The sequence below is a fragment of the Meleagris gallopavo genome, chromosome 1 (genome assembly GCF_905368555.1).
Source record: "Meleagris gallopavo chromosome 1, MGAL_WU_HG_1.1, whole genome shotgun sequence".
In the NCBI taxonomy this organism is placed as follows: Eukaryota; Metazoa; Chordata; class Aves; order Galliformes; family Phasianidae; genus Meleagris; species Meleagris gallopavo.
Window position 1 is genome coordinate 154,719,403 of NC_139404.1, and position 18,074 is coordinate 154,737,476.

Below are 18,074 nucleotides of genomic sequence, written 5' to 3' on the forward strand. Positions count from 1 at the left end.
AGAAGACAATCCATCGGGTGCAGGAAGAGTTTTGGCAATCCAGAAGATTCAGAATGCATGAATTCTTGAGTAATGACTTCCTTCTTTCTGTTTTGGAACACAGAAATGCAGACAATGAAAAAAAAGGCTGAAGTGCACTGTGAACTTACTGTAGGATAATGAGATACTGAATGACAGTTGTAATAACGACATGTTTTGTGGCAAACACTGCATAGTATGTGTTAAATAACAATGGACTCAGTATGATTCATGGTCTGGTTTTGTTTGCTAGACTGAGTATACTGGCACCAGCGCTGCTTGGAGCGCATACTTTGTATACAACTAAAAGGAGGATATTTATTAGTGAATTTCATGCTGACATTTTGTTGCATCCTTTATGTATTTACATGTGTGGTTTGTGCCTGTGTGTGCATACAAATGATGGTAGACAGATGTACACACAGCACACATATTTGTTCATATCTGTATGCCTTTAAATAATACTGAAGCTGTGAAGTTCAGTATCTAAAAGTTATAAAAAGGGCATTTTTCTTTTTTTGTTTTTAATTCTCATTGGATTCCTCTGAGGTGTGAGAGCTTCTATGCTGTAAACTTATAGAAAATGCTTTATAAGAACTAAAAAATGAAAATTATACTATAGTGGATAGACTAAAGCAGCACATCCAACATGAAAGAAAGACAGTTCCCAAACTTTTGAGTTTCCTCCTGCTTACCAAAGGAGGAGGAGGCAGTTTCTTTGTGAGCCTCAGAACTTGTGCAGGCTTCTGGCATCCGTGTGGTAGTTCTGTGGTGTGAAAGTGATATGGCATGAATCAGGAACACCCTATTCCTGAAGCAGACTACGGGCAGCCCCGCACATCACTAGAGCAAAGGCAAATTCTTCTGGAAGAGAAACACTGCCATGTGCTCCAGAGAGTATCTTAAACATGTTGCAGCTGGTGGGTTTTCATGCAGACCAGTTTTGGTTATTTTCACAGGAAGCAGAACGATATAATTGCTGTGAGACCTCATTGTTATATTTGCTGGAGACTGGAGAAGATATTAATCTGTTTATAAGTAAGGACTGATTGTGGATCATTTAGCTTTGATTTCCAGGAAAATGACTGAAAAATCAATGAGTGAAAGTCTGAATAATAGTGTTTAAGAAAGTGCTCTGTGCCCCAGTCTTGTAGAGACGATGTATTATAAGGCGTTTGTGCAAATCATCAGAAAATACAACTGCCTGAGTAATTCAGCTTCTCTGGCCTTCTATCTCTTAAGAGCACAACACCAGCCTTAGAGAGGCTTGCAAGAGGCCTGTTCGTCCTTCAAGTCCAATGCATCTTCCATCTCTCTTTTTCATTTCCCTGTGTTGTAACACTACAGAATGAGGTGGGGCAAAGTCTTCTCAAACTGATTGCATTTAACTTTCTGTTTACAGAATACATTAGGAAACTTGTGGTTTCTTACATCCCGGACTTTATGTATATACATTTTGCGCTTATGTATATTTACTAGGGAATTTCTAACTTAAATGGATCTCTAGTAGTAGGACCACCACCTGTGCTTAGGTTTCCTGAAAATCCAGTGTATTTTTCCCTTTCAGTAAAACCTTTTTGGTCATTTGAAATAATTCTTTAGTAAAATAAAGAAAAGAGGGAATACAAATTACCAAATGAATATGTGATCTATTGTATTCCCTTGATTTTCTGTTGTTCTGTTTGCTTGTTGAAAATATATAATTGTTGGATTAAGTAATGAGTGGGGAAAAAAAATCTACAAATAAGTACATACAGCTGTAATCAAAATTTTCACTAAATATTTTTTATCGTGCTGAATAAGATAAACAACTTTTTTATCTGCTTATTTTGGTTGAGTTCTTGTAGCATATTAATAGTTATGTCATAAAAACTTTATGTCAAGTAGGTACCTGCACTCTTATCATACAGCATTGTATAACCATCCTAATAAACTGTGTATCATCTATGAAATGAAATAAGATAGGTATTTGTGGAAGGAGACAAATGGAAAATCTATTTTTGGGTAAGTGTCATACAGCCTGTGACTGAGGTGCTGAGCTTTCACTTGCACTGGACAGTCTCATTATTCATTACATTGAATTTTAAAAAAGCTTTTCCTGTGTTAATCTCTTTGGTGAAATAATGAAGGATTAGTATAAAGTATGAAATATATATTCCATGGGATTCACTGCCACTGTAAAAATTATTTCACTTACTACTCTGTATAAATTCAATTTTTTGTGATTCATGATTAAGTGTATGTACTCTGATATTCAGCTTGTGGAATTCCATCTTCTTTCCCAGAATTACTTTTTTTGTAATTCACAATTTTTATTTATCAGAAGATAAATATTGTAAGTGGAGTAAAGTGGGAACAAGTCTGGCTTGCAGTGCAAACTGTGGTTATTGTTTCTCTCTCACGGCCAAGAAAAACCTGTGTAATAAAATTAAGATAGTAAAAGAAGCAGTCAACGTGTTGGAGGCCAAAAACTTCTTTTTCTTTTGAGTTTGAATCTATTGCCTACAAGAAAGAAACTATATGTGATTTGAAAGGTTCTCATAGCTTTTGTGTTTCTGTGAGAAAACATATATCAAAGAAGTGGTCTTTTTTTTTTTTTTTTTTTCCTTCATAATTTGTTTCTATACCTATTTGTAGTTGCAATAGCAGAACTACAAATGCCACACCCATAAACCCACTATGTTAGATAAAATTAGAAAAATTTTCAATTATGAGGCTGGATTGCTCGTGGTCTGTTTAAGAGCATAAGCATGATTATCAAACCGTAAAATAAGAAGGCAAAGCTTAGAAGAGAAAAAGGAAAAAAAAAAAAAAAAAAAAAAAAAAAAAAAAAGAATGCTTATCCAGAGTAGAACTAGAGTATTCCAGAGAATTCTTGGGAAACTTATAATTTCCCTATGTGATAGCAGTTGTTCTCCCAAACATTTTGTGATCTCGGAAGAGCTAATGATGCTATTTTTAAAATATCAGCAGTATGAGACAGACACTACTTACACAATTTTATTTGCTTTTAATGATAAAGCAGTAACACAGAGGTCTTACACAAATATTTTTATCTATTAATTTCTGTCTTTTATATATCTCCTAACACTGGTTTGGTAAGTAGGGAAGCATGTAAAGAGATATGGGATATAGTTGATTTCAGGAGACTGAACTGAATTATACAACAATGAAATCACAAATTTATAGCAATCAAGTCTAAAGAAGAAGGATTTGATTTGAAGAGTAGTATGAGAGCTTCCACAACATCACATGCTAAAATTACCGACTTTTAACATGCTATTGTGCATATTTTCCAGTAGATATAAATAGCATAGATAGTGAAGAATAGTCCACTTCAGAAAAATGAGCCAACACAGCTGATACTGATGCTTTGTTTGGTAATTGTTGCTGAGATACAATTTGTTCCAGCAAACACAGAAGATAACAGCAGGCTTGTTTGAAAGATTAAGAGGACTGAAAGAAGATCAGTAATACAAAAAATAAACAGACAAATAAATAAATAGATTTGAGCTGGTAGTAGAAATTCAGACTCCTTTGTCTTTCTGCTGCATGATACTGCCTGTGTATGTAATAATATTACCTGAAACACTTCCTGAGCCAGGGCTAGGATTCACTTGCCTAAAGACAAGCACAGAGTCCTCTCCAAGATGCCGTAAAATAAGTTTTCTAATGAAAGAAAGAGAAGACTTGAGGGCCTGGAAGATAACCTAGTTTTGACTTTAAAATTCACCTGACATCAAGGCAAGTTTGACTCAGTTGCTTAGACATAGGTATGTTTCTACTATCTTAGATACCCAGGAGTATGCTGCCTTACTTCCATCTCCAGATGACTTGCAGGCGCTGTGTCACCAACACTGTGAGAATATCTAAAATCATTATAGCTGTCTCACATGGTACATGTTTAGGGAATTGAATTGAGTCTGGGAGGAGCAGTCACTAGAGCCACGAGATTTGGATTCAGATTCAGCTGACGAAGGATACCTAGCTCCCATGAAGAGAGCTCAACAGTTCTCTAGAGCCTTTTCTAATATCCGCGTTTGCTATAAAGGGAACTAGCTTAGTTTATTTGTAGGAACATTAATTTAGACAAACTGAATGCTAAATGGAACAGAATGAGAAAGGAAAAGGAATTAAGAAATAGGAGATGAGTTTCTAAAAATGAATTTTGTGTGCTTAAACCAGAGTTTGCTTGCACGGCTGATAGTATGCAGCCTAGTTTTCTGCTTCATTTTCTTTTACTTGACTGCATTACTTTCCAGTCCAGAATTATTTTTGTTTATTATTACCATCCTTAGCTACCTAATTGTGCTACAAATTAATACAAATAATCCAGGCATCAGGCTCTTAGAGACCCAGCTTAGTGTACAAATAATGGTTTGTTGCATAACTGCTGATTATGGGAGAAAATAGTTGACATTGTGGAAAATACATGCTGAAATATTAGTTACTGGGAAAAACACAGAATTCTGTAGTGTTTTAGATTATGAAAATGTATTGTTGATTTTGTTCCATCAGACTGTTAATGATGAGACATTTTCAGCTCAATTTTTAAATGTGTACTAACATTTGGAACTTTAATTTCAAATTTTTAAGTGCACTTTAGCACATGAAAGACATAGCAGGGTACTGAATTGCCTATTGAAGCATACATGTATGGAGTTTGAACACTTAACATTAAGCATCTACGTTTCTAAATTGAGTCCCTTGTGCCGGAAAGCCTTGAAAATACTACTCTGGTCAGCCTAGTGCAGCATCAATTGAAATGCAATGTAAGTTTGAATACAATGTAGAGCTTCCAATTGCTGCTTCAGAAAATGTTGTGCTGAATCTGGAACACTTTGCATAATTTAATTAATTATGCCACTAAAAAATGATTTTCTCTCAATTTAAAGCAAACAGCTTTTATGAGAGTGAACTGCAGTACCCAGGGATGTCAGGTGTCCAGACTTTTAATCCTATTACAAAGACTTGACAACTACTGATGAAAACTGGAAAAAATGAATGCTTTCAGCAGGACAAGTGAAGAGAAAGAAGGAAACAGATTTTTTATACTCTTTGATACCACTGTATGCATTAAGACTAAGTAAAATACAAAAAGTGATAGAATGTGCAGCTAGCACTTAGCACTTAGTTGAGCAGACGGTGAGTAGTGTCCATGGAATTAAACTTATTTTGCTTTGACATTAATGAAAATTACTGTTTCCTTTGAGAGGAAAATTGTTATGCTTAACTAATGTAAGAAATTCACAGCAAATGTCCAGGATTATTTGTTTCTATCTGTCTACTTAAAAGTGCAACAGCATGTAGTTTGAAAGTGGTTCCTAATATTATGGTTTGGATTCTGTCTATGACTCACTGTAAACACATCTTCACAGACAATACCAAACTGCAAGTGCTAAATGATATGTCACTGACTAGACACTAGCCTTGATGCTTTGCTATCTTAAGCTTATATTCTCTATCCCAATTTATTACTGGCTTTGATATCATTCTGAAACAACAGACAGTGTAGTTTGGAAGCAGAAAGGAGTACTAATTTTAAAAAGCTCTGATTTCTGAGCCACATAATTAGTGCCATAACTGGCAATCTTTGACTAACCATGCAACATTCAGTGACCACATTAGGAAAGTTTACAGTGGAATTGACACCATCTCCATACTGAACATCAGTGTGTAATATGAAATTAACTGTACTGCAGATAATCTTGATACTAAATAGGGAAAATATCATTGGGAGTTCACCAGCTCTATGACACTGAAATGCAGAAGTATTCTGTGCCTATCTTAACAAATATTCATATATTCACAGAATCACAGAATCATGGAATAGCCAGGGCTGGAAGGGACCTCAAGGGTCATGAATCTCCAACCCCCCTGCCACAGGCAGGGCCACCAATCTCCCCATTTAATACTAGACCAGGCTGCCCAGGGCCCCATCCAGTCTGGCCTTGAACACCTCCAGGGACGAGGCATCCACAACCTCTCTGGGCAGCCTGTTCCAGCACCTCACCACTTTCTCTGTAAAGAATTTCCCCTGACATCCAACCTAAATCTTCCTTCCCTCTACTTAAAACCATTTCCCCTTGTCCTGCAGTTATCAACCCTTTCAAAGAGTTGATTCTCCTCCCTTTAGGTATTGAAAGGCTGCAATGAGGTCACCCTGCAGCCTTCTTTTCTCCAGGCTTCACTAGTGTATATTGTATAACATATATATAATGTGTTCTCTCTATATATCTTATATATATATATGGCATCATATGTATTTTAGCATCTTTGGATGGGAAAGTTAAGAAGAAAATTGTTTAACTGATTTGTAAAATTGTTCTGGTTAAGAATGCAGTAACTTTAAGTATAAATTCAAGAATTTTGCCCCAGGTTGAAACATATTTTACAAACTGTGCTGCCGCGGATAGCGTCCTAATCAGATTGTTCTCAAGCGGGGAAGCACAACAGTACTCAATATGAGTGATCAAGCTTCACTTTATTGTTGCACACACAGAGTTTATATATGATTCTACTACACATGTGTTCACCTACTATTGGAGCACAAGGTGGGCGTCTAGGTGGGCTGCCTGGCCTCAACCAATGCTCAGCCAGCATTCACATCTGCCACTGAGCTCATCCGCTTATCAGCCCCCCACACATCCACAGAGCACAGCTGTGGATGTGGGCCTGCTGTTTAAGGCCTGTTGTTTACAGCTGCCCAAGGATGTTGTGTCTCCTATCTTAACTCCTAATACTTTCTCATGAGAATACACCCTGTGCTGCTGCACTAGTTATGCTCGTACACAGCCTCATGTCTGCCCTGCTCTCGCAGCCATTCCCCAACACTGTGCATACTTTTTATTTTTAAGAACAGAAGTAAGTGTCCAAATAAGAGTTTTCAGTGGATGATGATTGGAGTTTGTAGCTAAAAAAGCAAAACATTTTGCCCTAGATTTATCTTACTTAAGCCATATAAGTCTAATCCATCTGTAAAAGCTTTCTCTGCATTTACTGGAGGGATGTAGGCAAGCCCAGAGGGCATTCATTCCATTTGTCTCTTATGGTCTTTCCCTCTCCATTTCATGTGCATGTAGGCATTACCTGGTCACCAGGCAGTACTGATTACATCATGATCACGGGGTAGTTCCACTTGTGTTAAACTAACCAACCAACACACAGGGCTTACTCTGGCTTCACGTTAGCCACCACAAGACAGCATGGACAAACAGGATGTACTCTGATACAACATATACCAGAAAGAAAGTTCTTAACTTTTTATTAACAAGTGCAAAAATTTAGATTGGACTTCTTTATGCCCAATATTTGACATTATGTAGTCAGATTTTTGGTGGTCATTTTGTAATGAAGCCCTAAGCGTCATACAAATGCTTTATTATTTTATGCACTCAAAGATGTGTTGAATGGCCCTTTGGAGCTACCTGTCTTCTTCTGTTAAATACATATTGGCATCAACACCTACATTTTGTCTTAAGTTAATTGAGATGAATTCATTTTTTTTTTTTGTATTTAACTGTTATTTCTACGGTCAGAAATGAACATTTGGAATAAATGAGATGTATATGTCACAGCAGCAATACACAAAAAGTTGAGAAATTAGAAGAATTTTTTTCCTGCTGCTATTAATCACTTTTATTTATGTGTGTATTTGATGGTTCTCAGAATATGAGAAAATATGTTCTCTTATCAAAGGTGATGAGATTTCAGTCAGATATTAACCAGACTGGCTACGTACACTGAATAAAGGTGGTGACAATTTCTTGTAAAACATTAAAAGTATCTAATATAATTGATTCTTTTCATTGTTTCATAAAATGGCTTTGTTTGATTTTGGGAGAGTTTGGACTTAATTTTCATTACCTACTTCTGAACAATTTACACTGGGATACAGACAGTATTGAGCTAATGAGTTAGGATTTATATTGAGTCTTTACTATCTTGTTGAAGGAACAAGGGAAAGAATATCACGGCAATAATGGAGTGTTTTTTCATTATAAACTGTGTTGTACAGCTTTTACAATCAGGTTTTTAATAGATGTAGAGAAATTAAATTGGAATTCTACCAACTTCTGTGCTTTTGTCATCCCATAAAAATGATGTAAAAAAACAAAAAGTAAGACTAATGTGCTAATTCCTTTTCTACCAAATTGAGGAGGAGGTAGTATTACTTTTGTTCTTTTCCAGGTCCTGTTTATTGCGTAGTAAGATGTATGCAGAAAAACATTCAGAAATATGCACTTTAGTGTATTCCCTAATGCTAAATTTAGATTAAATCAGTTTTGACTCATCAAGACTTATCAGTTCTCATGAAAGTAGTAGGAAATTTCAGTAAGGAGGAAGACATTGCATGCCATAGGAAAAGGAAGGAGATCATATATTCTTGATGTGCATTCATGCTGCTGAGAATGCACGCAAGTAGGAATATTAATATATTCTAACATTGTTTATTGATGGTATGCGATAAACATACAAACTCATACAATGATTATATGGATACTTTGGGTGTGTAGATATACTCAGTCTCTACATTACACCTTAATATGCACAATGAATATTGTGTTTTCAGAACAAATCTAAAAATTTTTAAGTGAATTTTTATTGTCCTTTAAATGTATTCTTCCATTTAATCCTGTGCGTATTTGTGTCAGGGAATCTGCTATAACGAAAAAGAATATTTCACAAATGTATTTCTCAACCCTAATTTGTCCGCATTCCATTCCACTAGCAAAAGACTTCAGGAATCGTTAAACAATTCCATATATTTCTATTAATCATATGAAACAAAAATTGAATATTCAACACAGAAATGTCAACCAGTCATGTATGAACGTATGCCGGTGCCTTCAGTAAATGAATTTTTTAGTTAATTTATACAGTGTTTGTTCATTCATGAATACAAGAAGAAATATTAATGTAGTTTGAATTTGAATTGACATAATAGGCAAAACTCTTTGTTTCAGACATAATGAACACGTATAAAACAAATTCCACAAGTAGTTTTTTTCCACTTGCTATTAATGGCAGAAGTATATGTAAAAATATTAATACATCAAACACAAACTTCATATGAAGGAGCACAACTATAATACATTTAGGTTTGTGCTCTGGCTGGATTTCAAAATTTATCCTTACATTTTCTTCAGTAGGTGGAAAAGCAAACAACAAAACCTCAAAAAAGTCCTTCCCCTATCCCACATATTCAAAAAATAAAAATTATTCCTTCCAAGAAAAGCTAAAGTACTGACCTTCCTTCAGTATTCAAACATCTAAAATTTGGGGTCCTCCTTCATCCAAATAATATATATTCGTTCCCCACAGGCAGCAGTGATTGTTCTTGGGAAAAAGAAAAACTTCAGTCTCCCCCCACCCAAGGATCACAGGCCTCTATTAACCACCCCAATTTGCCTGGACAACATAATGTTCCAGTTAGCCATCCTCTCAATCCTCTTCAACAGAACCACCTTCTGCCAAATGGTACGGGTTGACATCTTTCAGCACTAATATCAGCAGTTTTCCAATACTTGTCTTTATTTTGTGTTTACATAAATAGGCTATCAAAGATTGATAGGAATCAAAGATGTGGGGAGTGTTAGAATACTTCCTTCAAAGTAACAATCAGGAGAAGTGGAGATGAGAAAGAACAAATATGTTGCAATACTTAAAATAATTGATAACCTGTGGATAAGTGGCATAGTAATGCATTGCTAAGGCATCTGGCAGAATACGTTAGAAAACCTAATAAACTACTGTTGTTTGTCAATGATAATGTACATTACATTGATATGAACAAATTAAGAGGCATAGCCTCTCCTTGTGTTTAAAAACCCTCCACTGTTGCTTATGATTTACACATGTATAACCCAGAGAAGAACTGACACATTGCTTCATTGTCTTAAAATGTTAACCATACGTCTTGTCCATCTGGAGAAAAAAATAAAAATGCAAAAATAAGTAAACCTATTTCCTTCTTTTCCTTTTTTCCCTCCAGGATTGGAGCTTCCGTTTATGATGATGCCCCACCCATTAATTCCTGTGAGCCTACCTCCAGCATCTGTCACAATGGCAATGAGCCAGATGAATCACCTTAGTACCATTGCCAACATGGCAGCAGCAGCACAAGTGCAGAGTCCTCCATCCAGAGTTGAGACATCTGTTATTAAGGTAATATTAAAAGAGGTAAAATTGTTGCACATTCACATCTGTTACAAAGATAAGTAGGTGTCAGAAGCTTTAAGGTAAGTCATGAGGTCAGTACATAAAAGAAAAACAGTTTTTGTAGCTCTGAGAAGAAGTAGGCTGCTGGTGTCCAGTTTTACCTTCTTGATTCTCCCCTCTCATAGTCAATAGTAAAACAGTGCTCAACTTGAGGCAGCTTTCATACAGAATACATTGCTTTCTGATTTCTTGTTAACAGTCTGTTATCTAATAGCATGTTCCTCTATATGTCAAGTTAAAAACTACTTCATTGTTAAATTGGAACAGATCAAGACAGTCTGCCTGTGTTTTCAACTTGTAGTTCTAAGCATTTCTAAGATACTCCAAGCATCTGAGGAAGGCTGAAAGGCTTGATACTTTGCCTCTAAGTTGCATAGGTATCTGCACTTGCAAATGTAAGATCTCCATTGGAGGCCTACCATGGCACCTCTGTCATATCTTTGATGATACAAGGTGTTCAGACATTGCTTTTAGAAGAATTGTTTCTTGAGGTACTATGTCAACAGGACTAGATTCTGTTCCTAATGTCTGACTTACTCAACGTGGATATATCTATGCTCTGCTGATAATTCACTGTTCGATTTTATAGTGGTGTCTGCACCTTTGTTCTTCTGTTTTCACTTGAACTGTCTTCAGTAAGTGCAAATTTGCTGATGATACAAAACTGGGAGGAATGGCTGACACACCTGAAGGCTGTGCTGCCATTCAGCAAAACCTGAACAGATTGGAGAGCTGGGCAGAGAAGAACCGGATGAGGTTTAACAAAAGCAAGTGTATAGTCTTGCAGCTAGAGAGAAATAACCACATGCACCAGTACAAGTTGGAGGATGACCTGTTGGAGAGCAGCTCTGCAGAAAGGGACCTGGAGTCTTGGTGGAAAACAGGTTGGCCATGAGCCATCAGTGTGCCCAAGTGGCCAAAAAGGCCAATGGCATCCTGGGGTGCATTGAAAAGGGTTTGGCCAGCCAAGTCACGGGAGGTAATCTTTCCCCTCTACTCTGCCCTGGTGAGGCCTCACTTGGAGTATTGTGCCCAGGCTCCCCAGTACAAAAAAGACAGGGATCTCCTGGAAGGAGTTCAGTGGAGTGCCACAAAGATCATAAAGAGCATCTGTCTCATGCAGAAAGGCTGAGCAACCTAAGTCTGTTCAGCTTTGAGAAAAGAAGACTGAGAGAGGATCTGATCAATGTCAATAAATATCTAATGCGCTGGAGGCAAAGGGAACAGTGACCGCTGGTATTAGAGAGGTATCTAAAAAATGAAGATTGGGATGGAGCACATGCAGAACTACAGTTGAGAAGTATGAATTACTAAGAAAACAAACTTTTGTTTTCGCTATTTACTAGTATTTCCATTTTTTTCATTATCTGCAAGTATTTTAGTTCCTATGTAAGAGTTCAGAATTTGATGTTTCACTAGTATTTGTAAGTTTCTGCTTAAAAATTTTGTCAAGCATGTGCAGTTGTAGTACAATGCAGCTCCCGGGTTATATAAAAAAAAAATTACTTTTTAGGAAGCAGGTTATGGGAACTGAGCCTGCTGTGTTCTCAGATCTGACCCCATTATGGCAATATTGCTGGAACTTGAAGGCAATATTGCTGGAACTTGAAGGTACTTAGCTAAGAAATACTCCTGGTTAATCAGATCTACATCTGTTTAATAGGTTCAAAATTATTGGACTCTGAAAGAGAGACTGTCATCATGTAATTATATGTATTATTTTAACCACAAATAAAACCATACCAGTTTTTTTTTTCCTTATCTCAGGGTTCCTTAAAGTCTTCAAAGTTCATTCTTGTAGCTCATCTAGTTAGAAAGATAGTTTCCAACCTTGGTGAAGATTTTGAAAGAAACTAGCAATTTTGATTTTGAAACATTTTAGCAGTGCTTTATAACTGAAAAATCATCTTTCTTCCAAGAAATGTTGCTATTTAAGCATGTGTTTGTATTAGTAATTGACGCTATTTATCTCTTCTTTATCTACACATGTAATTTTGAAAATTCAACCATTTTTTATTTATGCTAGTAAAATCTTCACCATAGAAGCCAACTTTTTTACAGCTCCTGGCATAACATCTTGTGTGTTATTTAGCAAATCAGGTTTCATGTTCCCATCAGGTTTACACATAACCATAAATTAGAAAGTTGAGGATTTACAACAAAAGTGTTCTTAAATGGCCAAATTAACATTTGTTCTTTTTTTTTTTAAGTGTATGCTCATTCAGGAATGAAATACATATTTTTCAAAGTTTGTACATCTAATTTCACAATTTTTGGTTATTTACATGAAACCTGATGAAGTCACTATCAAAGCATCACTGTATCTTCTTCTGTCACAACCTGTAACATATTTGTCGACAATACTAATTTATACTAAATGTAGATACGTAAATAAAAGAGTGATAAACTGCCATCCAGAACTCATGTCTGTAAGTGTATGTAAGTGTGAAATCTTCCTGCGTGTAATCATTTTAGTAATTCTGTGAGTGCTTAAGATCTAATACATGTTCCTACTCTTCAGCACCTTTGTGAAACACCATGTGTCCACATTTATGTCCTCTGTTTTTGCCTAGGAGAGATGAATATGATCATATAGACAGAGACAGCAGCCAAGTAACTACGATCATATTTTTTAATACTGAACAGGATTGAAAGAAAAACTTGATCAACTTGATCAACATGAAAGGTTATCATGTGGGGATTTTTTTTCCATGAGCATGGTTGTAATGCCATTGGTAATTCACCTACCCCTCACTAGCAACAGTCAGAGGCGATGAGCTTAGTGCCTGTTAAATTATATGTACTGAGTGAGTAGATGAGAATCAAACTCTGATCAGCATACTTTCTGAATCTTGTGCTGGCAATGAATAGTAATTTATACTGCAATTAAAATAAATAATGTAGAGAACAGTTGTAAGTGAGAAGGACAAAGCTGTTTTTTCTTTATTTTTATAAGAACAGATAAATAGCGAATTTGTTCTCTTTCATAAAAGTGTTTGTTATTAGAGGCATATCTTCATTTCTTCTGCTGCTAATTTTTTAGACTTTTTGTTTTTGTTTTCATTATCTTCTGGATCAACCCTTTAACCCTTATTTTACTTAAATATTTTTCTTCAGTGACAATTTTTCCACAAACTGATTTTAAAAGACTGTGAATCACGATATTAGAGTTCATCATTATAACCTGAAATGTCAGTGTATGCAGATCACTCTGAAAGTAATGCCTCCTATTTTTTTCCATAGAAACTAAAACAGACTCAAAGAACATAATGGCACTATTTGATAGACCAAATTTTCAGCTACTTATATTTTCAACATAGTCACCACCATTAGCTGTGCTTTTCCACCAGTGATGAACAAGTACCTATATACTACATATGTAAAATCTGCACCAATGGGAGTGACTCACTGTCATTGTTGTCACTGCTGAAATGCACCACCTCACTGTGCCCACATCCACTGTTTGGTCTCCATAAACATTCAGCAAGGTTCAGTGAATGTCAATGGGTGCCATCTTTTCCATGTGGAGGAGTTCAGTGATGCAGCTTTGCTCCATATGTGCTTGCATGTCGGACGCCATTTTGGCAGACTGTCCCTCTGCTACCATCTGTCACATGGCAACAAAATGTAATGGAATATTGGTGGGAAAGTTCAGCCTCTACTGTTGTACAACCGACATCTGCCTCTGACATTGTGGGCCAACATCATTAAATAAGAGGGAATTATTTTTGGAACATCCCTTGTGCATTCAGAACTATAGTATAAGATGTATATAAGTCTAAACTCTGAAAGTTAGGTAACCTAAGATAAATTTCTACTCTGAAAAGTAATAATCCAAAGTAACTTTTTTTAATTAAGTAAATGAGAAAAAAAGTTAAGTCTTTGTGTCTCTATCTTATAAATCTGCTGGTTCACTGGATGAAAGAACTGACTGTTCGAACAATGCCACAATAGATGACTTGTAGGCCTTTCCTTCCAATTCAGAGAGTTCAGAGTTAGCGTTGTTGTCTTTAAATTCATAAAACTTCAAATACCTTTCTATTAGTGGGTTATATTCATTTCTTCATAATAAGAAAGTGGAATAAAGCTAAGATTATTTGTTAGCCAAATGTTTTATTCTGCTATGTTCAGAAGAAGAGACAAAGACAAAAGTAAAAGCGAAACCTTAGATAGCAACACTTTGCATTTGGCAATTAGCACTGATAAAATCTTCAAAATTGTATTTTGGAAGAATACTGTGCCCTTTCAAACATGAGACAAACACTAAATGTCTTTTTGGAATTGAATGTTTAAATATATGAGCTGGATGAATAAGAGGAGGGCAGCAAGAGGCAGGGATAGCAGATTCTGGCAGCAGTGAGTAGCAGTAAGTGTGACAGCTGTGACCTGGGGATGCTTAAGACATCAGGTGGCTTTCATAACTTGCCCATGGTTTCAAAGATTCCGTTTGTTAGCAGTTTCACTGCATCAGTTTATTCAGTCAGCAGAAAGATATACAAAAATATAAAGGTCGTGCCTCATATTAATAGCAACTTGAGATAATTCTACTTTGTAATAGTTAAAACAGAGCAACCAGAATCAAAAGTTGCACTTCAGCTTTCTAACTTATGGAAGACAGTAAGAATGAAGTGAGAAATGAAAAAGTAACTGCAGCTGAAAAAGTGACCAGCAACACAGCAGCTCTCCACTGCATACTAAATACATGAAAATAACTTCTTCAACGTGTATCACAGCACTTGTGATATACAACCAAAATGGTTGTTTTACATTTGTTTATGAAGTTGTATCTACTTTTCATCCGAAACTAGATACTGACGAATTATTTAACCAAGATAGCACCTGACAGATTTGTTTTAAAATATTTCTTCAGGCTATGAAGATGATCAAAGGGCTGATGCACCTCTCACGTGCAGACAGGTTGAGGGAGTTGGGCTCATTCTGCCAGGAGAAGAGAGAACATGGAGGATACCACATTGTGGCTTTCCAGTAATATAGGGGAGCTTACAAGCAGGAGGGAGGCTGACTCTTCATAGGGGAATGGCTTTAAACTAAAAGAGGGGAAAGAGGGGAAGATCTAGGTTAGACATTAGGAAAAAAAAATTTACTCAGAGAGCAGTGAGGCACTGGCACAGTCTGCCCAGAGAATCCATGGATGCCCCATTCCTGGAGGTGCTCAAGGCCAGATTGTCTGGGTCTCTTGGCAGTCTGATCTGGTGGATGACAACACTGCCCATGGTGTTCCAAAGGCATTGGAACTAGATGATCTTCAAGATTCCTTCCAATGTAATCCATTCTATGATAAGATTCAATGAAATTGGATTTCATATTAAAAAAAAAAAAAAAAAAAAAAAGGAGAAGTACATCCAGTTTTAGATATATTGACTGGGAAAACAAATATAAAAACTATGATATAACTAAAAAGTTTTCAGTATATTATAAAATGCTACTATTTCATTTGTGGTCTTCATGACCAAAGAGAAGAGGATACCTTAAAATTGTACTTACGAACTTCTGCATAACAGAGATAATCTCCAAACTAATCAGAATCACTTATTTTATTATTTTGAGTTAATATAAATATGTGTATGAAAACATCTATGCACATTTTGTTCATTTAGCGTAAGGTCAAAGTGTAGCTGAACTCATTTATTATGGCTTAATCAGCTTTATATTGGAGGACAGTGTCTCATTTTAATTATTCTATCTGTGTAATCAAAATTATTTATTTAAGTTTTAAATACAGATTGCTTTATTCTGAACTTAGAGAATGGTTTCTAGCAGGTTCTGACTGGGACTAATGTCTCTTTTTTTTTTGAGTAAAATGAGATTATTTTACTTGCTTAAACAAATATATTTCTGGCACACAGTTTGAAACTAAAAACATCCGTATGCCCATGTGAATAGGTAGCTACAGATAGCAAACAGTACAGGGAAGGTAGTAAAGTTTTTGTTTTGTTTTGTTTTGTTTTGTTTTTCGGCAATTTGCATATGTGTAACAGGGAACTATGTATGTGGTGGAAGATTAATGTGATGCAAAATGGCCATGAGGTACAATGAATGGGATTCATTTTGCTGTCTTATAAGACACAACTTATAGGACCTATTTTAGATTGCTACTTTATAGTGAGGTGAATTGTACCTTGGAGGTGTAAATATATGAGTAAAAAATGAGCCTAGGGTGACTCAGAAGTAGACATTTGTACTGTAGACAACTGCATTTAGTCAGATGAATCTCATTCTTAGTGTTTGGCTGATGTACAGTTTGAACTGAATATGAGGAATGAATTCCTACTGCTGCTTCCTAAACTTCATTGGTTGAAGTATTGTTAAACAATTTCTTAGGATCTTCTGTTTTTACATCCTCACAGTTAACATCTACTAACATTCCCTATAATCATATAGTAAACATACAATCCTTTTTTTTCTATTAATTTCTTTCCACATTTTATGTTGTCGTTTATCAGTATTATGATGAGAATAGAAATCAGATTTGAGGTAAAATCAGTGAAAAATTGTGGATTAAAAAGCAAAATGGAAATCAGATTACCTTAAATTAGTCCAAAAGACAAAAAAGCTCAAGATACTCAAAAATAGAAAGAAAATGCTAATGCCAATTATGTTCTTTTCAGAAAATAGATCCAATATTTAAAAAATTTGTACAATTAATGACAACAGAAAACATTTGAAGTCACAATTTTTGACTGAGATTAGATGTTGGTAAGAAACAGGTGAGAGACAGCATTTGCATCAGTGGGACATGAGGAAGATCTTTAACAAACTGATGTTATTCAGGTAAGAAAATGGAAAATAAACATTTATAGCATTCAGTTTGTTAACATCAATTTTATTAGTGACTGCGGAAGTTAGGAAATATTTATTATCCCATCTCATTTTCAAATTTTTGTAATAAACACTGATTGTAGTCTGAAGCTCAGGAAAAGATGAAACTATAAAAGCAAAATATCCCCTTTTCAGGGAATACAAACAATACCTGAGTAATTCATTTCTTTAACTAATACAGTGTCAGATAAGTATGTCATTTCACAAGGAAGCCATTCCTTGAATGCTTCTCACTTTAGTTCAAAATAGGTCAATATGTAGCTGTAGAATAAGAAGTCGTTGCTTTGTTCATTTTGAAGGAGATTATTATGATCATACCAGAAAAAAAGACCAGGAGCCAGGTGCCTTCACAGAAAGTTCAAAATGTTACAATCTCTTTTAATAAAGTTTATTTTTTTGTTTGCTTGGTTTCTTTTCAATATTTTTAAAAGTTGAAAATTAACTGTGTATGAAACAAGTTTTTGTCATGTATCCATCCTCTAGTAGGATGTTGCTGATACTATTGAAAAGCACGATGCTGCAACTAAGCAATTTTGTCTCCTGCACTTCAATGGCTTAAAGCATAAACATCTCTAAAGGAGTTTATTCATCACTGAAGAGCATCAAGACAGCTCAATAGTTTTAATAGTGGTGTACATCTTCAGATGCTACTCAGTCCATACCTAAAATTTAAGGAATCAGGCTCAAGAGATGAGTTGTACAGAGAAACAAACTAGAACACAGGAGAAAGCTGAGACTGAAAATACCTTTAGGTACTTTTAGGAGAGAAATATACAGAAATAAAGGCTGTGCATGCAAAAGTGGTTGGTCATTGGAAGTTCGTAGATTCAAATTTTTTCGGAATGATTCTGGAATGGGGATGGCAAAGAATAAAGACATGTTTGAGGGATGACTGAGTTGATGAGATCCTTGAATATACACTTTCTTTTCTATCTTCTTAAGAGCAGACAGATTAACCCATGGTTTCCTGAAATGTATAATCTTGGGTAATGTTA

At 35.6% G+C, this 18,074-nt stretch overlaps 1 protein-coding gene across 6 annotated transcripts in view; it reads left to right on the forward strand.

The window, feature by feature from the left end:
- The window catches only part of DACH1 (dachshund family transcription factor 1), a 361,366-nt gene that overhangs the window by 232,809 nt on the left and 110,483 nt on the right, over positions 1-18,074 (forward strand). For 3 of the 6 annotated variants that reach the window (XM_085215752.1, XM_085215750.1, XM_085215751.1), the window contains exons 4-5: positions 9,343-9,498; positions 10,013-10,185. In XM_085215752.1, the coding sequence (XP_085071878.1) occupies positions 9,343-9,498; positions 10,013-10,185 (329 nt within the window). The remainder of the gene's footprint in view (positions 1-9,342; positions 9,499-10,012; positions 10,186-18,074) is intronic. The other 3 variants (XM_085215753.1, XM_085215755.1, XM_085215754.1) reach the window with 1 other exon arrangement.